Source organism: Lepisma saccharinum, chromosome 1 (genome assembly GCF_977018435.1).
Source record: "Lepisma saccharinum chromosome 1, izLepSacc3.1, whole genome shotgun sequence".
Taxonomy (NCBI): domain Eukaryota; kingdom Metazoa; phylum Arthropoda; class Insecta; order Zygentoma; family Lepismatidae; genus Lepisma; species Lepisma saccharinum.
Genome location: NC_139229.1, coordinates 130,208,241 through 130,234,651, shown reverse-complemented (window position 1 = coordinate 130,234,651; position 26,411 = coordinate 130,208,241). Strand labels below are relative to the sequence as shown.

The window sequence follows — 26,411 nt, the reverse complement described above, 5'->3', positions numbered from 1 at the left end:
CGTGCTGGTGGTCGGAGAATTGGAGATCTACCTCTGCGAAGAAACCACACTCGCTATCGTCGAAATGAATAATGTCTATCGAAGTGGGATCTAACCATTCGAATCCCCCGTAAGGAAGTTTCTGAACCATGGCATGTCCGTAGAGATTATTAACGTCGGCGTAGAAGATGTAATTCGATGCTCGATTTGAATCGTAATCTTCTTTCATGTGTACGTTATTAGCTTTTGCATGTCTCTGTACGCATTGCACCATTCCACCTCGTATCCCTCTTTCGATGAATAGCAACATGTCAACGTCCGATATCAGTTCCAGCTTGACCTTTGTCTGGAATAACATTGCCGACCACGCTAATCCCGGTAGACTGTAGAAATACGCTGGATCTAATTTGTAAATATTCGTTGCCGTTTTCCTGAACGCTTGAAAAACATCCGCGAGTATCGTCACGTCTAATTTTAAGTATGCGTCGTGGTAGTCTCCGAGTGTCCTACATTCTAATTTCTCCCACATGAGTTGCGCGTGTTGGTATTCTTCGTCCGTGATTCCTTTCTCTCTGAGTCTGCTGTAAAATTCTCTTGGAAGTGGAAGAGCGTCGTCGTTAAATTTAGAACCATCACTAACATATTCGTAAGGATAAACCCCTTTACGTCTAACGAGTTCTATGTCTACGTTGGGAAAACTAGCTCTAGTTATTTTAAATTGATCGTCGGTGAGTTTGTTCGCTAAAGCATCCAGACTTGCAGAGAGAAATCTATACGAATCCAGGAAGCGCATCTCGATTGTATTTTTCGTTCCCGGAATCGACACTTGCTTGCTGAGACTAATGTAGCGTTCTTCATTCTCGGCCAAGACACCTATACGTTTCGGATCGTAGCCAAGATGTCTCACCAGGTGGTGAAAATCATATCCGCTTCCGTTGTGAAAGAATATGGGGATGAATTTAGGTTTCTGGATTTTAAGATTGCACGTGTTGCAAATTCCACCTATGTAGTTTCCGCTGAAATGATCGTGGTGGAATATTTTTTTGTTCTCATCAGTGAAACTTTGATCACATACCGGACACACCTCAGTGGAATTGTAATTTTGAAGTTCATTTTCAGTTAAAGGTGCCATCGGTTTTGATGTAAGCAGTACGCTACCAATTACCTCAACCTCCTCCACCATTTTTTCCAGGAAGTGTTCGATTACATTTGGCCCGCGGTATATATATGCTTCATTTATTTTATCACGTCGCACAACAACATAGCCGAAACTGTTTGGTTGATGAAGCTGGTACGGCGTTGTGGAGGAAATTTCCGGATCCGGTTCGCAGTAGGAGAGTGGTTTGAGGAACGCCTCGAAATCTGCGACGATGATTGCGGGATGTTCCAACAATGCCTTGTGCATTTTGAATTCTTCGACTTCGTTCGTTTCGGGCATCAACATTCTAGCCGGTCTGTTGTCGCCGCAATAAATTTTATGTTCGGCAAGTTTCTCCAGAGCAATTTGACGACTATGAAGATTTTGATGATCACGTCGGTCACGATCGTCGAACGTGGTTAGGCATCTCGGGCAAACTTCGATGCAATGTTCATGCTTGGTAGTTTGACTTTTGACCAAACGTGATAGTGAACGAATTAGCGTGTAGTGATGAACATCCTCGTTTGAAATTAGAAGAAGATTAATCACACGAGCATCGTCATCGTCGACATCGCTTATCCTGACCGGATGCACGAGATATTTATCTGACGTGAAGGAATACACATTAATAGCGATGCGTTTTCCTGCACGATTTTCGAACTTTGTTATATCCGACAATGTCATCGGATATTCAATGTCAGACATTACACTTTCAAACTCGGACTCGTATTGCTTGTGATGAGAAACCTGTTCTGGATGATTTGACCAATGAACAGGATGCAGTGCAGCCAATATACACCAAAGGAAACACTTGTTATCGCTGTTCTGTATATTTAACACAGCTCTCTTGTGTTGAATGTTCGGTGGAAGAGGAACGTAGCTGGAAGCGCGAAGAGGCGAGAATCGGTTCACGTAAACGGTTAACGTGTGAGGACTTCCACACAGAGACCATCCCGACCCTTTAGCCTCGAAATCGTCATGTTTCTTAACCAGCTCGTTGGAAACTTTATAATAGAAGTTGTCCAAATTTTCGACGTCAGCAAAATAAAGAGTCTGGTTTTTTGTACGATGATAAAAAATACTCGTTGTGCCATCAACTTTCTTGTATTCAGAAAACAGAACAACGTATACTTTTATAGAGTTGTTTTCAAGTTTATCTTTTAAAATATTTAGTACAGATGTTTTCGTTTCATCCAAGAAACTAAGGATGTCACGACCTGGTTCTGACTTAATTGAAAAATCCTGGAGTTGGTCGTTAAATGCAGATCTAATTGGTTTGCGTTCATTAGATAATTTAATTTGCTTGGAAGTGGAAGCTTCCGTTTCTGAATTATCGATTTTCCTTTTCGATGTTCCTTGTTCGGTCGATGGTTTGCAAATTTTGAGATGTTTACTTAAATTTGTAATGCTGATCATCTTTCCGCATCGAGCACAGGGCTTAGAAGGTAACGAACGATTAATTCTCGAACCTGTTTCGCTACATCTTGCCCTGTGTACCGATAAATTGTTCCTTGAGATTAGCTTCCCACAAGTAACACATTCAGTTTTATCATTTTTACGATTCAAACTGGTGGTGGATGCCATTGCTTTCTCCAAAATCACAGAAATCAAAAAGTCTAGTATATAGCGACACAATTTTCAGGTATGTTATTTTATATAGAATTTCTTGGAGTGATTACAAAACTCAAAAATTCAATCTACTGTAAATAGAATTTCAGGTATGTTATTTATATAGAATTTCTTGTGTACGAATACAAAAACTCAAGAATTCAATCTACTGTAAATACAATTTTCAGGTATGTTATTTTATATAGAATTTCTTGGGGTAATTACAAAACTCAAAAAATGAATCTACTGTAAATATAATTTTCAGGTATGTTATTTTATATAGAATTTTCTCGGGGGCAAATACAAAACTCAACGTTTCAGCTACTAGGACCTCATTACCATGAGCCTAATCCTAGTAAGCCACATACACACCTGTTCTTCGTATCGCATATGCTAGTAAGTCAGATGACATATTGGGAGAATCACATTTCCTCCAATGATCCCACCACAACAAACGTCGCACATGCTAGAAGCGTCACATCAAGCTTCAGGTATGCATCGTGGTAATCACCGAAAGTTCGGCAACCCAACTCGACCCACATAGACTGAGCATGCTTGTACTCCTCGTCGGTAATACCTGAACCTCTCAACTGGCTGTAGAACTTATCCTGGGGAGGCAGCAACTCTTCTTCGAACTTGGAAGGGTCTGTGACGTATTCGTAGGGGTAGACCCCTTTACGTCTGATGAGTGCGACATCTAAGTTTGGGAAACTTGATGTAGTAATGGCTAGTTGGTCGTCTCTGAGCTTCCCAGCAAGAGCATCGAGGCTTGCCTGGAGGAACCTCAGAGAGTCGAGGAACCGAAGCTCGATGCTGTTGCTTGAGTTGGGGATCGGCACCCACTTGCTGATGCTAATATAAAGCTCCTCGTCCTGCGCCAGGACATTGATTCTCGCATTGTCGTACCCTAGATGTGTAACCAAGTGATGGAAATCATATCCCGAGCCATTGTGAAAAAAAAAACCGGTATTTCATCAGACGGTTTCTTATACTTGCAGCATAGCACGGCATAGAATTTAGTGGAGTATGTAGGCAATGCTTCGTTGAGGATGGATATTATCTTAGCTCGCTCGCTCTCCAGAAAACTACGCACATCGCAGAAGCTGTCTGATGTTATGTTAAAGTCTTCTAATAAATGCTCAAACGCAATTCGGTCTGCTTTCTTCGTCAGCTTGACGCATTTGGTAGGTGGCGATGCATCGAGGGAGGTTACTTCTACCTTTCGCTTGGAAGGTTGCGGTAGTGATGTTCCAGTGCTCTTGCAAGTAAGCTGGTGTCGCTTGAAGTAGTCAATAGAAAAATTGTTTCCACACTTAGAGCACAGTTTGGTCGCACATATTCGCTTTCCCGGCACACAAGTACGACAGTGCCTTTTGAAAATTTTTACTTGACACAGTAATTTGGCACGTAGGGCAATTTTTTTCAGAACGCATAATGCAGAGATTTTTTGGGGGTATGTTATTTAATACCAAATGCTGTGCAATGCAAAATATAATTGCACACTTTTTTTTAACTATTTTCTATGACCTTACTTTGGGTTTTTTTTTCGCCAAATTATATGCTTCTAGTCTCCTATACAATACAATATACGTACAATATATTGTCAACGGTATTATATTTGAGCGAGCCGCTTGTCGCCTAAACACTACAGCTCACAGGTCGGGAAAATCTGACATGAAAGCAGATAATACGCTTATCCTTATTTATATATAATTTTCACGGGGCGTACAATATTGTCAACGGTATTATATTTGAGCGAGCCGCTTGTCGCCTAAACACTACAGCTCACAGGTCGGGAAAATCTGACATGAAAGCAGATAATACGCTTATCCTTATTTATATATAATTTTCACGGGGCGTACAATATTGTCAACGGTATTATATTTGAGCGAGCCGCTTGTCGCCTAAACACTACAGCTCACAGGTCGGGAAAATCTGACATGAAAGCAGATAATACGCTTATACCTTATTTATATATAATTTTCACGGGGCGTACAATATTGTTAAGAGCGTTAGTTTTTGTAGAGCTCTCTTTTTCCATCTTTCCTCTATACAGTGAAGCTGTAGAAGACGCAATTAGCTAACCTAGCATACAACATACCTTCCTAATTAATATGGATATTGTCACACATTCCTCTTATTTTATACTGTTGTAAATAGAAAAAATTATGTACGGTAAATGTTTTGTATATTATAGGAAAAAAATGCAAAATATCCCCCAATTTTAATTCGAATTTTATCGAATTTTTACATATTTCCACGCCACCACATATTGTCCTATTTGCTTCTTTTACTTGCCTTGCTTAATTAACTCTCGCTAATTAGCAATTTTTTGGAAGAAGTCAACTAGAACAACATATGGCGGTATGAGAAATATGCAAATCAAAGAACATTTTAGCAATATATGGGCCCTAGCAACTAGCTTCGTCGACTAAGAGTACTCTTTTAAACATCTTCAGCTAATCGTATTACTAAGCGAGGACGTTTAAAATTTTTGGGTGTTGAAAAAGTTTGACCCTACTTTTTATTTCTATTGTTTGCTAATAGATGGCGCTAATAGTACCCCCTCCCCTCCCCTCTCCCCTCTTTTCCTCTGCTGTATGACAAATAGCACAAACATAAATATCAAGATTTTGGAGAGCAAAACATAAAATTTGCATGCATCTGATGTCGAACCGGGAACTTTTATCTTTCGGGGAGTCAACATTATTTTTTACTCAGTCGTCATATAACATGAACACACGCAAATATTCACATGTGCTTTTTATTATTTTGTGTTCGGTAAGTACAAGTATATTCTTACATAAATTATTGTTTAATTTAATAAATTGTAAACTCGGAGCCTGCTAAACTAACACTCCTTCTGTATTTCATTAAACTATTGAAAGCGAATGTTGCGTGCATGCGGAAATAACACAGAAAAAAAAAGCGGATGGAAGCAATTTAAAATCAGTAGAGCAAGGTCAGTATTACGAGAGCGTAAAAACACGTGCTTCATTCAACTTCGAAAAATAAGAATGAATGTGTGCATACAGAACACATATGCTTTCTTTTCACAGTTGTAAAATCATATTAAATTGTGCATGAAGTAAGTTACGGGAAGGCTCTTTTTTTTTATGTCTGTGTATATGTTGTACAATTAGGTACAAGTATTGTACAATTAGGTACAAATTGTTGTACAATTATTTTCCCCAGTTGCCCAGTTGGAGTTGGGGGGGGGGGGGGGCATAACACTGGTACTATTTGTAATCACAGTGCTTACTCATGTATTTTGTTTAATATTTTATTTCAAATTCACTGTCAGAAACTAGTGTTGTTAGTTTCTGCATGTAGGTTTATTTACTCTGTTGGTTGTCACTGTCAAGTTTTTAGTATTCGTACAGCATAAAAAGCTATAACCCCCCTCTCAAAATATATACATTGTATACGCCAAGATGCTCAATAGCCTGGCAACACATCATGAAAAAACATGCCAAGAGGACCCAGTGGGTTTATAAGTCAGTGCTGCCAACTTCTATTTGTAGGTTAGCTTAGCCAGTGAAAAATCATATAGTGGAATTTTTGTAGAGTGGGTGTTTGCGAGTTCCACGATGCCTTGCCCGAGGATACCCTATGCAGTGTCATCCTGATTGCAGAGAAGTCCTTCGCCTACGACGTGAAGAACGAGAGGGTCACAGAGCAGTTTTAAAATTCATAAAAAATTGCCACATACTAAAAATCAACATCCAACACATTTTAGGTTATATAAAATTTGTGAAAACCTTATAATACTGAAATATTAAAACAAACAGAGTCCCTTGTAGGTTAGTTCGGTGCGTAAATAAAAAAATGATAGGTTAAGTTATATCACTTAGGATCGTAAAAAAAATTAAAAAATCGTAAAAAAAAAGATAGGTTAAGTTGTATCACGTAAGATCGTGATATACCTACCAAGTATAAATAGAAAAAATAAGTGCAGTGAAAATTTGTACTAAAACATCGCTAAACGCTATAACATCGACAAAAAATTGTCAAAATATGTCAAAAACTTATATTCGATTGATAAAAAAAAAATACCTACAAAATATGATCCTCAAATGATGACGTTCAAACAGTGCATAAATAAAAAAAATGATAGGTTAAGTTATATCACTTAGGATCGTAAAAAAATTAAATAATCGTAAAAAAAGGATAGGTTAAGTTGTATCACGTAAGATCATAATATACCTACCAAGTACGAGTGGGGGAAAAATGAGTATAGTGAAAATTGTACTAAAAACATTGCTAAACGCTAAAACATCGACAAAAAATTGTCAAAATATGTCAAAAAGTGATATTCAATTGGTAAAAAAAGAGGATACCTACTAAGTACTGCGTTGAAACGCCCCAATACCACTACTCATATATATACCGCGGGCCAAATGTAATCGAACACTTCCTGGAAAAAATGGTGGAGGAGGTTGAGGTAATTGGTAGCGTACTGCTTACATCAAAACCGATGGCACCTTTAACTGAAAATGAACTTCAAAATTACAATTCCACTGAGGTGTGTCCGGTATGTGATCAAAGTTTCACTGATGAGAACAAAAAAATATTCCACCACGATCATTTCAGCGGAAACTACATAGGTGGAATTTGCAACACGTGCAATCTTAAAATCCAGAAACCTAAATTCATCCCCATATTCTTTCACAACGGAAGCGGATATGATTTTCACCACCTGGTGAGACATCTTGGCTACGATCCGAGACGTATAGGTGTCTTGGCCGAGAATGAAGAACGCTACATTAGTCTCAGCAAGCAAGTGTCGATTCCGGGAACGAAAAATACAATCGAGATGCGCTTCCTGGATTCGTATAGATTTCTCTCTGCAAGTCTGGATGCTTTAGCGAACAAACTCACCGACGATCAATTCAAAATAACTAGAGCTAGTTTTCCCAACGTAGACATAGAACTTGTTAGACGTAAAGGGGTTTATCCTTACGAATACGTTAGTGATGGTTCTAAATTTAACGACGACGCTCTCCCACTTCCAAGAGAATTTTACAGCAGACTCAGAGAGAAAGGAATCACGGACGAAGAATACCAACACGCGCAACTCATGTGGGAGAAATTAGAATGTAGGACACTCGGAGACTACCACGACGCATACTTAAAATTAGACGTGACGATACTTGCGGATGTTTTTCAAGCGTTCAGGAAAACGGCAACGAATATTTATAAATTAGATCCAGCGTATTTCTACAGCCTACCGGGATTAGCGTGGTCGGCAATGTTATTCCAGACAAAGGTCAAGCTGGAACTGATATCGGACGTTGACATGTTGCTATTTATCGAAAGAGGGATACGAGGTGGAATGGTGCAATGCGTACAGAGACATGCAAAAGCTAATAACGTACACATGAAAGAAGATTACGATTCAAATCGAGCATCGAATTACATCTTCTACGCCGACGTTAATAATCTCTACGGACATGCCATGGTTCAGAAACTTCCTTACGGGGGATTCGAATGGTTAGATCCCACTTCGATAGACATTATTCATTTCGACGATAGCGAGTGTGGTTTCTTCGCAGAGGTAGATCTCCAATTCTCCGACCACCTGCACGACACGTTTTCGGATTTGCCTCCGACTCCCGAAATCAAATGTCCACCCGACTCGGTTCAAGACAAGCTTTTGTTAACATTGGACCCTAAACAGAGATACGTCGTCCACTACAAGAATCTCCGGTTTTTGATTGGGAAGGGTGTTCAGATAGTAAATGTTAGAAGAATACTAAAGTTTAAACATTCCACGTGGTTAAGACCTTACATAGAAACTAACACACAACATAGAACAGCTGCCACTTCCGATTTAGACAAGGACTTCTTTAAATTAATGAACAATGCGGTGTACGGAAAGACCATGGAGAATGTTAGAAAGCACGTAGACGTGAAATTAATTTCCGATAAGAATAAATGTCGGAAGTGGATAGCCGATCCTAGATTCAAGTCGAGAAAAATTTACAACGAGAATTTGGCACTTTTCAATCTAGATATAAAATTGATGAAATTCAGAAAACCAATTTACGTTGGCGCAACGGTTCTCGACTTGTCGAAACTTTACATGTTCGAATTTCATTACGACGTGATGAAACTCTTCTACAATGATAAAATATCACTTTTGTACACGGACACCGACAGCTTCATTTACAGCATACAAACACCTAACCTATACGAAGACATAAAAAGTCCTTCCATGCTTGAGTATTTCGATACTTCTGCGTATCCTCAACCCAACAGATTTGGAATTCCATCTCGTAACAAAAAAGTCCTAGGTAAACTGAAAGATGAATGTAACGGTGATATTATTGTCGAGTTCGCGGGTTTGCGTTCGAAGATGTATGCCATGAGAACAGAGAGTAGCGTCACGAAGAAAGCAAAAGGTGTGGGCAAGAATACGGTGGAGAACAAACTCACCTTCCACGATTACATCGATTGCCTTTACTCACAATCGACGATACTAAGTATAGAACAAAGAATCCAAAGTGTAGACCACGTGATTACAACAAACGAAGTTAGGAAAGTAGCATTAGATCCGCACGACGATAAAAGATGTATTTTGTCTTGTGGAATCCACACGTTGCCTTGGGGACACTATCGTTTAGAAAATAGTAAAAATTGTAGCAGGGTGGCGACAGACCTGGAAAACCTGGAAAACCGGGAAAAGTCAGGGAATTTGAGGTGTCAAAAAAAGTCAGGGAAATGTCAGGGAATTTCGTTTTCATTGACTTTTTTTTATATTATTTATTTATTTAAAGATACCGTTATGGAACTGCACGGGAACAGGAAATCTCGTTCGTAAGTTTCGGCCTCAACTTTTAGACCCCTTTTATGCGCAACACAACCACGGCGTCAGAAAACAGTGATGGCAGCAGGAGGAGAGAGAGAGAGAGAGAGAGAGAGAGGGAGAGATAAATTTTTCTCGGCGGGAATTTTAAATTCGAACACACTGTGGAGGAAAATTGTTATAACTCAGGCACTATGGGATCAATCTACTTCGGATAACTTTTGTTTTTCAGCTAAAACATCAGCGCATTTAACCGTGTACAATTCAGAACACCGGACCGAGGAAGGGGGGCTTGGGGGGAGGGCACGTGCCCCGAATTTCAATGGAAAAAACAAAGAAATCTGGAGTTTGTCCCCTCTTCTCCCGCTATTTTGGAGAGAATGCGCGAACTTTAGTATTCTTTTCTAAGAATGAACATTTCTCAAGAGAATGAAACATGTTTCATGTTCTTGGGTGCCATACAAGTTGAATAATAAGCCAAAATGTGATATATATTTTTTTTATGAAAAATAGGTAATTTGCATTTTTGGAGGAAAATTGTTAGGAACAATCTACTTCGGATAAGTTTTGTTTGTCAGATAGAACATCAGAGCATGCAACCGTGTATAATTCAGAACGCCGGACCGAGGAAGAGGGGCTTGGGGGCGACCCCCGAATTTCAATGAAAAAAAAAAACATAAAAATCTGGAGTTTGCCCCTCTTCTCCCGCTATTTTGGGAGGAATGCGCAAACCTTAGTATTCTCTTCAAGGAATGGACGTTTCCAAAGAGAATGAAACATGTTTCATGTGTTTGGGTGCCATACAAGGTGAATAATAAGGCAAAATGTGAAACTCTGTTTTTTACGAAAAATAGGTAATTTGCATATTGCTCAGAAAATTGTTATAACTCTGGCACTATGGGAGCAATCTACTTCGGATAAGTTTTGTTTTTCAGCTAAAACATCGGAGCATGCAACCGTGTACAATTCAGAACGCCGGACCGAGGAAGGGGGTTTGGGGGGCGCGATCCCCGAATTTCAATGAAAAGACCATAAAAATCTGGAGTTTGCCCCTTCTTCTCCCGCTATTTGGGAAGAAGGCGCGAACTTTAGTATTCTTTTCAAAGAATGGACATTTCTGAAGAGAACGTAACATGTTTCATGTTCTTGGGTGCAATACAAGTTGAATAATAAGCCAAAAAGTGATATTTTTAAATTTTTTTTTTACGAAAAATAGGTATAATTTGCATTTTTTGAGAAAAATTGTTATAACCCTGGCACTATGGGAGCAATCTACTTCGGATAACTTTTGTTTTTCAGATAGAACATCAGAGCATGCAACCGTGTACAATTTAGAACGGCAAACCGGGGAAGGGGGATTTGGGGGTGTGACCACCGAATTTCAATGAGAAAAAACATAAAAATCTGGAGTTTGTCCCCTCTTCTCCCGCTATTTTGTGGAGAAGTCACAAACCTTAGTATTCTCTTCAAAGAATGGATGTTTCCAAAGAGATTGAAACACATTTCATGTTCCTGGGTGCCATAAAAGTTGAATAATGAGCCAAAATGTGAAACTCTGTTCGGAGGTGGGGGGAGGGGGGAAGGTTGGTCATGAATATGAATTTCCCAGGCTTGCTCCAGACCTGTGTCAGAGTTTCCACCCAAACATAAGAGTATGAAGCTCCAAAAAGCACATTCATTTCGTAATCAGCACCATGATACCATATGGTATCATCGGGCGAGTACGACCTTACTCTGATGATGCCATATGGTATCATCGGGGGGAGTAAAGGTTAAGCCTCTAAATATTACGTGGAAAATGCATTGAATTATCATTTTTTCTTGTCCGTATGGAAGTAGTAAGGGACAGAACTGTCAACAGATGAAGAGGATGGGAGCGGGTGGTGCCCTCCGATAGTTGTCGGACGTCCTAGTAAGTCATTTTGTTGGAGAAACCGAAGGAACATGGAAACAAATAGGTCCCATTGATACATAACGATTTTTGTCGAATATCGCCACCCGACAAAGTATCTCACTACAACATGCGACAGAAATTGCATGGACTGCAACATCCAACAAAAATCGCATGCATAAACAAGAAGAGCTTTAGACTGCAAATATGCTGCAGGAATTTTATTACTCTTCTGGCTCACTTCACCTTATTTAATGTAGCAGTGCTTACAAAGGTTTTCTTTTATCATCCTGACGTATTACTGGTTTTGCACTAGTTACCATACGTTTACAATGGCATTGCACTATTCTTAGATATCAAGAAGAATCCCACCAAATGGGATATATATTGAATATTATCCCGAAAAAGTGAAACATAAATCTGTATTGATGAACGTTATAAAAATTGGCAAGTGCATGCTCCCAACCTCAAATTTACTGCAACACTAGTATTACAATGAAATTAACGCCACTCTCTGTCCTGTCTCTTTAAACTCGTGAGAGATGGTGACTAGTCTCTCACTGATAAGGTTAATGTCCAATATTATGAAATAAAACTAATAATAAATACGTCAATATTTTAATATCATATTTACTCGAATCATTCAGTCATAAGAGCAAATAACTTTTTTCAAGAATTGACTTTTCTCTGCCAGCCCTGCTAAATTTTCACTTTCAATCTACTGATTTATATGAGGGGTGGCCAGAAAGTAATTTCCAATTAGTAGGGACATTGATTTTTCGCAAACGCCAAAACCGTGAAAAATAGTAATTGGTGCGAAGTTATGTTTAAATGTGCAGTGATGTCTGGACGCATTTTTCGCCCTTTCGAAATATCGAAATAATGCGAATTTGGCATAAAATGCGAATTGTTGGCGTTTTTAGCGATTTTTTAAAAAGAAATGTCCTAAAACATCGAAAAATTACATGAAATCCATTCTTGTCTTTTATAGGCCATGTTTGTATACATAGAACATGCAAGTTTTCCAACATTTTACTCAAGAGTGAACTATAGAGTTATACGTACATGGAATAATTCCGACAGTCACATTAAATCATGTATTTCGCACGATTTTTTCAACGTCTATCAAAACCATTTGCATCACAGAGCAAAGTGGCAGGGTTCTAACAGGAGATCGAGTGCGTATCTACCGTCACTCGGGAGCCACATCTTTGTATTTGTCGCACGAGATATGTTTTGAATTACCAAGCTAAGTGTGCACCATCGGCATTTGTCGAGCAAGTAATAATGGAGCTCAGTCTTTATGGTGTCTGACTACTATGCGAGAGACCCGGGGTCAATCCCCTGCAGGGGATAACCGGGATGTTTTCCACCTATTCAAACTGCTCCGGTGCCCACCCAGCATCATATGAAGCTGGTACCTTGAGAAAGACTTTGAGGGATAAGGTAGCCACGAGCGTGGTGCCGATCACATCACCCCCACCTTCGGCCGTGATCAAGAAATTGTGTAACCCTAACTCCACACCCCTACTATACACCTTCATAGAAAAGTGCAGGGGAGCACTTTACTTTTACTTCCTCAAAAATCTGTTCCAACATATCAAACTATCACGAAAATACGTAGATCATGTGACCTACAATTTAAAATAATAGTTTAAAAGCACAATGGAGTATTAAGTTTTGGTATATCTGGCAGATAAATGTTCTAAAACAAAAACGCGAATTTTGGGAAACGTAACACTAACAAGTCAAAAAAATATAATGCCAATTTTTGGTGCTATAATATATCGGCATCTGTCACGTGAGATTGATTGATTTTAATTTTTTGGGTGCGTCGCCACTTATGGTCATTATGCACCCTTCAGTATATACGGGGAAAATTCCATTATCTAAAATTCTTACCTTAAAATTAAAAAAGGGGTATGGAAAATAACTTTCCCAAAATAACTTTCAAGATATCAAACTCTCACGAAGAGGCGTAAGCCACGTGACTTACAATTTGAAACAGTAGTTTTAAAACACCATGAAGGAATAATTTCAGATATTTGCCAGAAAATGCGCTAAAATGAAAATGTGAATTTTGGGGAAAATAACACAGTATAATAAAAAAATTTAAAAAATAAGAAAATACACCAATTTGAAAAAAAAATATCAAAGAGAGTGCTGATTAGGTATAAATAAAACAAGAATATCAGTTGTAATTTATTGCATTAGTAACAGTGAGTCCTAACCTAATTTTCGGCATAATCACCACCGTTGTTCTGGCATTTGTCGTAGCATGGCACTAAATTTTGTATGTCCATGGTATATGTGTCTGACAGCAAAGACTGGAACTATCTCTACCGCAGTGTAGCTGTCAAATCCTTGCCCTGCCAGAAACCTCTTCAGTTAAACAAAGAGATGAAAGTCGGCACATTCAAGGCCAGGGCTGTTCAGGGAGTGGTCCAAGATCTCTCACCTGAAGTGATGCAAAGGGCCCGTGTGTACTCAGCTGTATGGGGTTGTGCACATTCGATTGGCCATCCGTGAATTGTCTGCACCATCGTCTGACCATACTATCACTCACGACGTCCGGTCTGCACACCTCACACGATTGCTGGTGGCTCTGTGCCAAATTCTGAGCATGCAATGTAGGCTACATCGCAGTCGGTGGGAGATTGTGTGAGAGCTGCAATCTTTAACCTAGAACTGTCCTAAAAGGGCTGCATTGCAACTGTACCAGATTACAGCTACATGCCACTTCTTCCTGTCTGCATTTGTGTGTGTGTCGCTCTCCGACCACTATTGCTGTGTATAGGCACCATTGGAGCTTTTTTCAGGATGCCCCTCGTATATGAACTTTCAGAAGGTTTTATTATTAGTGTTTTCCTGTTTTAATTTGTGGTTAGCTAAGTCAGGTACCTATACAATGCAATTCTATAAATTCCTTGCGTTAAATTTCTAATACCTACATACCCTTTTCGTCAGCATTAATGGTATAACTGCATGTTGTCAGTTTCACAGTACTTCACTTGGATATACTGTACTGAAGCAGAAATCCCATTGATAATGTAAGGAAATATGACACTTTATTTTGTTCGATTCAATTGTTTCACTTATATGCAAGAGTTAAGTTGTTTGATTTACAGAGAAAAGAGAAGCTTTATGCATTGAAAAATGAGTCCGCACTCATGGTTGTTGCAAGCAGAGGGTTTCAAACCTCAGTGAAAATATCAACATATAATACCGTTGTATTTCTTAATCAATCTCTCTTCACTCTTATCTAATTTAGTCGTATTTTTAAAAATAATCAAGTATTTTATTTTAAACTTACTGCGTATGACAAAATTCCGTAATCCTTCCGTAGCTTGTGAATTGTAATAATTTTCCAAATTCACCATTTTGCAGTTTGAATTCAAATCATAGAGAATAGAGAAATTAAGTCAATTTCATAGAAGATAATATTGGTACTTAACAAAACCATACGTGGATCTGTATGAGTTTATTATTTCCATTTGCAAAAACATCGATTTTGTTTAGTTTGTAATTGTCAGGGAAAAATATAAATTTTGTCCTGGAAAACCTGGAAAAGTCAGGGAATTTCATTTCTGCGTGTTTGTAGCCACCCTGTGTAGGCAATGCAAATGAAAAAAAAATAAACTTAAATAACTATAACTAAAATAAAAAAAAACTTTGACTGTCTCAAATTATCACATACACAATAAAGAACTAGCAAGGACAATGAATCTCTTTGGTTTCCGAAAGCAAACAATGGAGACTGTACACCGCAAGGCAGATCATGAATTTCTACCTTCCATGTTATCTAAACTCAACGGCCTGTTGATCAATCAATTTTCAAAACGCTGCTCTTCTTGCTGGAACAGGGACGATTTCGGATTCGCGACGATCGACGTGACGAGGAAACCCAACGACGGAAAATACAGAAACAAAATCAACGACTTTCAAAACGTTGCAACGTTGTGAGAAACGTTTCTCACAACGTTGCAACGTTTTGAAAGTCGTTGATTTTGTTTCTGTATTTTCCGTCGTTGGGTTTCCTCGTCACGTCGATCGTCGCGAATCCGAAATCGTCCCTGTTCCAGCAAGAAGAGCAGCGTTTTGAAAATTGATTGATCAACAGGCCGTTGAGTTTAGATAACATGGAAGGTAGAAATTCATGATCTGCCTTGCGGTGTACAGTCTCCATTGTTTGCTTTCGGAAACCAAAGAGATTCATTGTCCTTGCTAGTTCTTTATTGTGTATGTGATAATTTGAGACAGTCAAAGTTTTTTTTTATTTTAGTTATAGTTATTTAAGTTTATTTTTTTTCATTTGCATTGCCTACAATTTTTACTATTTTCTAAACGATAGTGTCCCCAAGGCAACGTGTGGATTCCACAAGACAAAATACATCTTTTATCGTCGTGCGGATCTAATGCTACTTTCCTAACTTCGTTTGTTGTAATCACGTGGTCTACACTTTGGATTCTTTGTTCTATACTTAGTATCGTCGATTGTGAGTAAAGGCAATCGATGTAATCGTGGAAGGTGAGTTTGTTCTCCACCGTATTCTTGCCCACACCTTTTGCTTTCTTCGTGACGCTACTCTCTGTTCTCATGGCATACATCTTCGAACGCAAACCCGCGAACTCAACAATAATATCACCGTTACATTCATCTTTCAGTTTACCTAGGACTTTTTTGTTGAGGGATGGAATTCCAAATCTGTTGGGTTGAGGGTACGCAGAAGTATCGAAATACTCAAGCATGGAAGGATTTTTTATGTCTTCGTATAGGTTAGGTGTTTGTATGCTGTAAATGAAGCTGTCGGTGTCCGTGTACAAAAGTGATATTTTATCATTGTAGAAGAGTTTCATCACGTCGTAATGAAATTCGAACATGTAAAGTTTCGACAAGTCGAGAACCGTTGCGCCAACGTAAATTGGTTTTCTGAATTTCATCAATTTTATATCTAGATTGAAAAGTGCCAAATTCTCGTTGTAAATTTTTCTCGACTTGAATCTAGGATCGGCTATCCACTTCCGACATTTATTCTTATCGGAAATTAATTTCACGTCTACGTGCTTTCTAACATTCTCCATGGTCTTTCCGTACACCGCATTGTTCATTAATTTAAAGAAGTCCTTGTCTAAATCGGAAGTGGCAGCTGTTCTATGTTGTGTGTTAGTTTCTATGTAAGGTCTTAACCACGTGGAATGTTTAAACTTTAGTATTCTTCTAACATTTACTATCTGAACACCCTTCCCAATCAAAAACCGGAGATTCTTGTAGTGGACGACGTATCTCTGTTTAGGGTCCAATGTTAACAAAAGCTTGTCTTGAACCGAGTCGGGTGGACATTTGATTTCGGGAGTCGGAGGCAAATCCGAAAACGTGTCGTGCAGGTGGTCGGAGAATTGGAGATCTACCTCTGCGAAGAAACCACACTCGCTATCGTCGAAATGAATAATGTCTATCGAAGTGGGATCTAACCATTCGAATCCCCCGTAAGGAAGTTTCTGAACCATGGCATGTCCGTAGAGATTATTAACGTCGGCGTAGAAGATGTAATTCGATGCTCGATTTGAATCGTAATCTTCTTTCATGTGTACGTTATTAGCTTTTGCATGTCTCTGTACGCATTGCACCATTCCACCTCGTATCCCTCTTTCGATAAATAGCAACATGTCAACGTCCGATATCAGTTCCAGCTTGACCTTTGTCTGGAATAACATTGCCGACCACGCTAATCCCGGTAGGCTGTAGAAATACGCTGGATCTAATTTATAAATATTCGTTGCCGTTTTCCTGAACGCTTGAAAAACATCCGCAAGTATCGTCACGTCTAATTTTAAGTATGCGTCGTGGTAGTCTCCGAGTGTCCTACATTCTAATTTCTCCCACATGAGTTGCGCGTGTTGGTATTCTTCGTCCGTGATTCCTTTCTCTCTGAGTCTGCTGTAAAATTCTCTTGGAAGTGGGAGAGCGTCGTCGTTAAATTTAGAACCATCACTAACGTATTCGTAAGGATAAACCCCTTTACGTCTAACAAGTTCTATGTCTACGTTGGGAAAACTAGCTCTAGTTATTTTGAATTGATCGTCGGTGAGTTTGTTCGCTAAAGCATCCAGACTTGCAGAGAGAAATCTATACGAATCCAGGAAGCGCATCTCGATTGTATTTTTCGTTCCCGGAATCGACACTTGCTTGCTGAGACTAATGTAGCGTTCTTCATTCTCGGCCAAGACACCTATACGTCTCGGATCGTAGCCAAGATGTCTCACCAGGTGGTGAAAATCATATCCGCTTCCGTTGTGAAAGAATATGGGGATGAATTTAGGTTTCTGGATTTTAAGATTGCACGTGTTGCAAATTCCACCTATGTAGTTTCCGCTGAAATGATCGTGGTGGAATATTTTTTTGTTCTCATCAGTGAAACTTTGATCACATACCGGACACACCTCAGTGGAATTGTAATTTTGAAGTTCATTTTCAGTTAAAGGTGCCATCGGTTTTGATGTAAGCAGTACGCTACCAATTACCTCAACCTCCTCCACCATTTTTTCCAGGAAGTGTTCGATTACATTTGGCCCGCGGTATATATATGCTTCATTTATTTTATCACGTCGCACAACAACATAGCCGAAACTATTAGGTTGATGAAGCTGGTACGGCGTTGTGGAGGAAATTTCAGGATCCGGTTCGCAGTAGGAGAGTGGTTTGAGGAACGCCTCAAAATCTGCGACGATGATTGCGGGATGTTCCAACAATGCCTTGTGCATTTTGAATTCTTCGACTTCGTTCGTTTCGGGCATCAACATTCTAGCCGGTCTGTTGTCACCGCAATAAATTTTATGTTCGGCAAGTTTCTCGATAGCAATTTGACGTCCGGTGTAATTTTGATAATCGAGTTGTTTTCGATCGTCGAACGTGGTTAGGCATCTCGGGCAAACTTCGATGCAATGTTCATACTTGGTTGTTTGACTTTTGACCAAACGTGATAGTGAACGAATTAGCGTGTAGTGATGAACATCCTCGTTTGAAATTAGAAGAAGATTAATCACACGAGCATCGTCATCGTCGATATCGCTTATCCTGACGGGGTGCACAAGATATTTATCTGACGTAAAGGAATATACATTAATAGCGATGCGTTTTCCTGCACGATTTTCGAACTTTGTTATATCCGACAATATCACCGGGTATTCAATATCAGACATTACACTTTCAAATTCGGACTCGTATTGCTTGTAATAATAAATCCGTTCTGGATTATTTTTGCAATGAACAGGATGCAGTGCAGCCAACACACACCAGAGAAAACACTTGTTATCGCTGTTCTGTATATTTAACACAGCCCTCTTGAGTTGAATGTTCGGTGGAAGAGGAACGTAGCTGGATGCACGAAGAGGCGAGAATTGGTTCACGTAAACAGTTAACGTGTGAGGACTTCCACACAGAGACCATCCCGACCCTTTAGCCTCGAAATCGTCATGTTTCTTAAGCAGCTCGTTGGAAACTTTATAATAGAAGTTGTCCAAATTTTCGACGTCAGCAAAATAAAGAGTCTGATTTTTTGTACGATGATAAAAAATACTCGTTGTGCCATCAACTTTCTCGTATTCGGAAAACAGAACAACGTATACTTTTATAGAGTTGTTTTCAAGTTTATCTTTCAAAATATTTAGTACAGATGTTTTCGTTTCATCCAAGAAACTAAGGATGTCACGGCCTGGTTCTGACTTAATTGAAAAATCCTGGAGTTGGTCGTTGAATGCAGATCTAATTGGTTTGCGTTCATTCGATAATTTAATTTGCTTGGAAGTGGAAGCTTCGGTTCCTGGATCATCGATTTTTCTTTTCACTGTTCCTCGTTCGGTCGATGGTTTGCAAATTTTGAGATGTTTACTTAAATTTGTAATGCTGATCATCTTTCCGCATCGAGCACAAGACTTAGAAGGTGACGAACGATTAATTCTCGAACCTGTTTCGCTACATCTTGCCCTGTGTACCGATAAATTGTTCCTTGAGATTAGCTTCCCACAAGTAACACATTCAGTTTTATCATTTTTACGATTCAAACTGGTGGTGGATGCCATTGCTTTTTCGAAAATCACAGAAATCAAAAAGTCTAGTATATAGCGATACAATTTTCAGGTATGTTATTTATATAGAATTTCTTGAGGTGAAATAGAAAATGCACGATCACGTCAAAATTCAATCTGGTCGAAATTACTATGAAAAACCACGTGAAACACCTTTGAACTTGAAATAATAGATGGTATGTAGCTTCAAAGAAAGTTAAATACCTATTTTTTTACAAAAACAAGGAGCACTGCAACAGGACGTCCGTACTCTTCGGCTGCTCTCACGAGACTGACTGATCTGCAGTGTATGCCGTCTTATATAATAAAAGCGCGGACCGTATTGAAAACACCTGTAATAATTAACCAATCAGAAGACGCCACGTTAGATATGACTCATCACATTACGTCATAACTTGTTGCAACATGTTGTGTAATAGTTTACTCCCTTATAGTTAATACAACGAAGGGCATTAGATATGAGTCATCACAATGTTACGTAATAACTTGTTGCAAAAACGTTGTGCAATAGTATACCCTTATAAGTAATACAATTAAGAGGTACTCAATATGAGTCATCACAATGTTAGTTACATGGTTCTAGTTAGGATGATGATTTTTTTTTGTTTTGTTGGATAGGGGTTGAAGAAGACTATTTGTTGTAGTGACCACAGTATTGTTGTTTTTTTTTTGTGTATGTTTTCTGTTCTCTTACGAGAATTAATATAAGTTGCCATAGAACCCTCCAATTCATGACTTAGGAAAAATCTGTTTGCGGATTCATCACGTACGCCTATACGTGAGTAAAATGTGAATAGAACCTATGTTCGGAAATCCAAAATGGCGACCGGAAGTGGGATTATCTTGGAAACAGTAAGACTTAGGAAAAATCTGTTTGCGGATTCATCACGTACGCCTATATGTAAGTAAAATATGAATAGAACCTATGGTCGGAAATCCAAAATAGCGACCGGAAGTGGGGTTATCTTGGAAACAGTAAAACTTAGGAAGAATCTGTTTGCGGATTCATCACGTACACCTATACGTGAGAAAAAATATGAATAGAACCTATGTTCGGAAATCCAAAATAGCGACCGGAAGTGGGGTTATCTTGGAAACGGTAAGACTTAGGACAAATCTGTTTGCTGATTCATCACGTACGCCTATATGTAAGTAAAATATGAATAGAACCTATGCTCGGAAATCCAAAATGGCGACCGGAAGTGGGGTTAGGGGGCAGGAATCTTAAAAAAAATATTATTTGTTTGTTTGTTTGCGTCACAATATAGGCGTGCACGCGCGTGTGTGTGGCACATCGTTCCCGAGAGAGAGGTTTACAAAGGTCACGATATACAAACATTTGACCGGGGCTTGGAAAATTACGATAAGGTGCATTCATCCTTCAAGAATAAGAGACTGCATTATTTACTCATCACGTTGTGTCAGCGCAATAAATGAGGCACTGAACATAGAGAGAAAATGAGAGTTTTTGAGGTTTGGTGAACCTCAATTAATAAAAATAAGTTTTTGAGGTTTTGGTGAGCTCCAAATAATCAAAGTGAGTTTTTGATGTTTTGGTGCTGTTTTCTACGCTGTGAAACATCGTCAGCGCAATAAATGAGGCGCAGAACGTGGAGAGAAAGTGAGTTTTTGAGGTTTGGCAAGCTCCACCGAGCCCCATTTTCGGGCGTTGAACTCCCCAACCTGCACTACTAGTTATCTTAGAAACGGTGAGACTTAGGAAAAATCTGTTTGCGAATTCGTCATGTACGCCTATATGTAAGTAAAATATGAATAGAACCTATGCTTGGAAATCCAAAATGGCGACCGGAAGTGGGGTTATCTTTGAAACGGTAAGACTTAGAAAAAATCTGTTTGCGGATTCGTCACGTACGCCTATATGTAAGTAAAATATGAATAGAACCTATGTTCGGAAATCCAAAATGGCGACCGGAAGTGGGGTTATCTTGGAAACTGTAAGACTTAGGAAAAATCTGTTTGCAGATTCATCAGGTACACCTATACGTGAGAAAAAGTATGAATAGAACCTATGTTCAGAAATCCAAAATGGCAACCGGAAGTGGGGTTATCTTGGAAACAGTAAGACTTAGGAAAAATCTGTTTGGGGATTCATCATATACACCTATACGTAAGAAAAAATATGAATAAAACCAATAGTGTTCGGAAGTGATGCAGGTTTGGACGTGACGACGCAGTTCAATAACATAGGTTAGACCAAGAAAAAAACCTTGGTGATTTTATTTCGAGTAAAATGTTGGCAACACTGCGAGAAAATAAGGCTTATGTCTTACAAGAGCAAACTATTAAGTCGAGCCTCACCGAGCCTCACTTCGAGCCTCATTTTCGGTTGCAGCTCTGTCTTTATGGTTCTACTCTAAAGTAGGTCAAAGCACGTAGAGGCTCTCGTGTAGTTTAGCACGAAAAAAAAATAAATAGGTTAAGTTATATCACGTAAGATCGTGGCATTCGTACCAAGTACGAGTGGGAAAAAAAAGAAAAATAGGAAATTTTACAAAAACATCGCTAAACGCTAAAACATCGACAAAAATTTGTCAAAATATGTCAAAAACTGATTTTCAATTGATAAAAAAGAGGCTACAAATGCATACCTACCAAGTACGAGTGGGAAAAAAATAAGATGCGGTGAAAATTGCACTGAAAAATCGTCAAACGCTAAAACATCGACAAAAAATTGTCAAAATATGTCAAAAAGTGATATTCAATTGATAAAAAAAAACAATACCTACTAAGTACGACTTTGAAACGCTCAACTTACACTACTTACTCATATTATCATATTATATTATATATACTTATATTTTCTTATGTAGCTCATGCCAAGGGTTAGGTGCCAGAGCAGCCTACGGCTGTACCCCGCCCGCTAAATAATGGAATTATTATTATTATTATTATTAAATATAGTAATATCATACTCAGTATTGGAGTAATTGAAGAAAGACTGGGTTCAGTGTTCGAAAAAATTAAATATAATGTAGCGAAAGTATTAAATTGTTTATTTCAGTAATCTCATACTATAAATTTTTTTAGAATTTAGCGGTTATAATACTAAGTAAAATTACATGTTGCTTTTACGAGGTATTGCATTTTTATATTTACGTAACTTTTCTGCCTCTCTATGCTAATCACAATGACGAGGATAAGTGCTATTCACTTATGAAGAACACTCACAATTCAGAAAGGATGATTCACGAACACACTAAGACTCAAATCTGCGACCGTCGGTGACGAGATCGTTCTTGGGTATTCGTGCAGTAGTATTATGTCTGAAAGCAGTTTCATTTCTAGTGACTATGTAGTGAAAATGAAGCACTTACCACAGCCAAGTTAAATATGGATCCTACAGGACCAAATCTATTGCTTTCTGTTAGCAACTTGGTAGCATCGTCCAGTGCCGTGACATCATGTGTTAAGATTCCTACGTTTACTCCTGCCTCGCGCATGCGTCGTATGGACAGCTCTTGATAGCCATGTCTAACCCCTGTTCTGGAAGTCAAAACTACATTCTTGGCTCCTCTTACCACAAGCCAGTCAGCCAGCTCTAAGCCGAAACCTCCAAGGCCACCTACAAGGTTGTACAAAAATAGGAAATATAGTGACCAGAAATTAGTTAACTATACTATATTTTCATCGATTATGCAAGTAATAGAAATCTACCAAATACCTGTTACCTAAGCAGAAATTTCAACATAGAAGTTTGGAATTTGTACTAGAAAGTTGGTTGGGTTTACCAAGAAAAAACGTAGACATGCATAGCATACATACAGTAATCCCAATTGATTGTAGAAAGTTTTGTTAATTTATTTAGACAGATTAGTTGACAGAGGAATTGTTCATAAATGAATTATAATAAATTGTAAGAAAAGCGAATCATTCATAGAAAATATTTAAAAGATTTGCGTCACACTACGGACTTGAGATCTGGTTCGGTTTACCCTCCTTGCTCAATGACCATACTTCGCCACTGTGACTCAAGGAACACTTAATGGAACAGCAACATTTTGCAATAATTGTGAACAAAGAGTTAAAAACCATTGAATAATTTTTGTATGTTCAAACTTACCGATGATGACGTGTGTGTGGTTTGGATTGCAGAAGAATTTTGGCACTGCTTCAACTCTTATGAGAAGTGGTGACCAAATTTTGGGCCGTTCCTCATCCCTCATTCGCAGAAGCACTTTTCCTATATGTTTTCCGGAAGCCATAAATCTACAAGGAAAGAGAAATATATTTATATTTGTAAGTGATGGATTTCGTATACCACAGTTATTAAGGAATTTCTGTTAGATAATTTCTTACTGCCAAACAAAACTCTTCTCTATGAAACTGTAATGAGACTGAAATCGAAGAACACATTTATTATACCAAAGGATTCTTGTTTGTTTGTCGAGTATCAGACAAATGTTTTTAATTGATCAATAAAATATTAAGAAAATATTTTTCAAAATGATCTGTGTAACCAGTACAATGTCTGCAGCAAGTAAGATTCTAGGGAATGCCCGAGAACCACTTTTTAGCAAAAGTATACATGATTTCTACATTACGATTTACATAGTATTCATCACAATGTAGGTAATATGTAATCATGATATTATTGGTGCTCTTGAATCCCCGTCTTTTCCGTTCCAGTTCGCTGGACGAGAATGTCAATTCTTCATCGCGCCATCGAAATTCCCAGGTTCGTGTTATAGCGTGGACATGTGTGTTCTGTGTATGTGTGCTTTTATCAATTTCATCTGATCATCACTCATACTATTCGTCGCGATTAGACAAAGTGACAGAAAAGAGACGTAAAATATAAACATGCAGATTGCTTTTACGCGCCATAAATCTGTCCTATTCGATTCTTCAGGCAAAATTGATCTAAAATCCATATATATATATCAGGCCCTAGCATTTCAGTTCTGCAGTGCACCGCGTACTACAATTTTTCGTTATTTTAAATACGCACAAATAATATAAATCTTCCAAAATCCGAATAACCAACTCCGTTCGCCTTTATTTTCAGTAAAGGGTTTTCCATGAGTAACAATTCGCCGGCCATTCCAGATACATTGTGAACATCAAACTCTACCAGTACATTGACGACTTTCCTCATGCAATATGATGACCTCAACGTCATAACGTCTGCAAGTGAAACTCGTTGGAAGACGACGTTGCAAATTTCGGTCGCAACCGGATCCAATGCGACCGTATCTTCCTCGAAAAATTAACTCCTCGTCGATTTGGTTTTATTTTTCATCGCTTTTCTGCTACTTTTCCCTAATATCCATCGCGAAGGTAAGGATGGAGGGACGGACACTCACAAAGAATACCGACGCCCATATCGGGATAGTAGTAGTATTGACTGTACAACCAGGACCGGAAAGTATGAACCCCCCCTCAAGCAGATTTGCTATACTTAAAACAGGCTCAACATGGCCATATGAGCTTTTTGCTCAAGTGTGGAAACCCCCTATAATCCAAGATTTTTGTAAAAAAGCCCTCATGGATTCCATGAGAAAGTATGACCCCCTCAGATTGATGAGGCTATACTTACAAAAAACACTTCTGTGAGATTGTTGTCCATAAATTTGTTAAAAATATGCCCCTCTTGTGGCCATACTTAAAACTAGGCTACACACCTACACACCCACACACACACACACACACACACACACACACACACACATACACACACACACACACATATTTATTTCTGGTTTAAGTTCTTGGATACCAGGTTCAATTTTAGAGATTTGATAAGCAACAACAACAGGGGCCATCTATGTGCAAGTGTCTGAACTCGGTGAAGACTTGGGAACAAGTCAATTTTTTTCAATACTACATCATTTTATACTCTCTTTGCCAGTAATAGGGATTGGTAGTAAGTGTTAGACAAAGTACTTTGGAGCTGAATATGCCTTTCTTAAGACGTCGTATATTGCTAAAATATCTTTAATTCACATATTTCTCATACCGCCGTATCTTGTTCTATTAGGCCTCTTCAAGAAAATTGCCAATTAGTGAAAATTAATTGAGCACAACAGCAAAAGAGGCTAATAGGCAAGCATACAATGATATGGGGATATGTGAATTGTCGGTTTCTTCAATCCAGATAAATGGATTGAATCGAAACTGGGATATTTTGCATTTTTCGCGCAGAGGAGTTGGCCATGGCGCAGCTCCTCTACACGGATCAATATTCGGGGCAGTTTCTCAGATCCCCGGCGCGGTGCGAGCAGTTCATTTCGAGCCCAGCACCGGCGTGTCGATCAATATTTGGAGCGGTCAATTTAGTTCCAGACCTCACCGCTCGCCTCACCGGGGAGGCGCTGCGGTAGGGAATTGCATGTACGCTCAGCAGAAAAACGGGAGGTGCGCTCAGAAGAAAGTACTTCAGCAAAAATGTTAGAGAATAGCTCATGTTTCTGAATGCACCCCCACAGTGTTTCTATTGGCTCTGTAAAACTATAAAAGCCAGGGCACAGTGCAGATTCTTCACCATTGCTGGATTGGCAGTGGAATCCACAAGTAGGGGGCAGAATTTGAATAGGCTCCACCAAAGTATAGGAGACTTGAAGCATATAATTTGGCGGAATAATCCAAGTAAGGTCATATATACATACACATACAAAGCACAGTGCTGAACCCAACTGATCCAGTATAGAGTTTTGATTTGAACCCCAAGAAATTGTATATAAATACCAAAACCAAAAATATTAATACACATACACACATACACACACATGCAAAGCACAGTGCTGAACCCAACTGATCCAGTATAGAGTTTTGATTTGAACCCCAAGAAATTGTATATAAATACCAAAGCCAGAAATATTAAGTGTATACACACATACATACATACACACATACAAAGTACAGTGCTGAAGCCCAACTGATAT

General features: G+C 38.8%; 1 protein-coding gene across 1 annotated transcript in view; it reads right to left on the bottom strand.

Moving 5' to 3' along the window:
• LOC145985638 (fatty acid synthase-like) overlaps positions 1-26,411 on the bottom strand; it is a 277,489-nt gene that overhangs the window by 31,152 nt on the left and 219,926 nt on the right. The window contains exons 26-27 of the mRNA XM_083119710.1: positions 23,591-23,736; positions 22,845-23,092 (exon numbers count right to left, since the gene is read on the bottom strand). Of these exons, the coding sequence (XP_082975836.1) occupies positions 22,845-23,092; positions 23,591-23,736 (394 nt within the window). The remainder of the gene's footprint in view (positions 1-22,844; positions 23,093-23,590; positions 23,737-26,411) is intronic.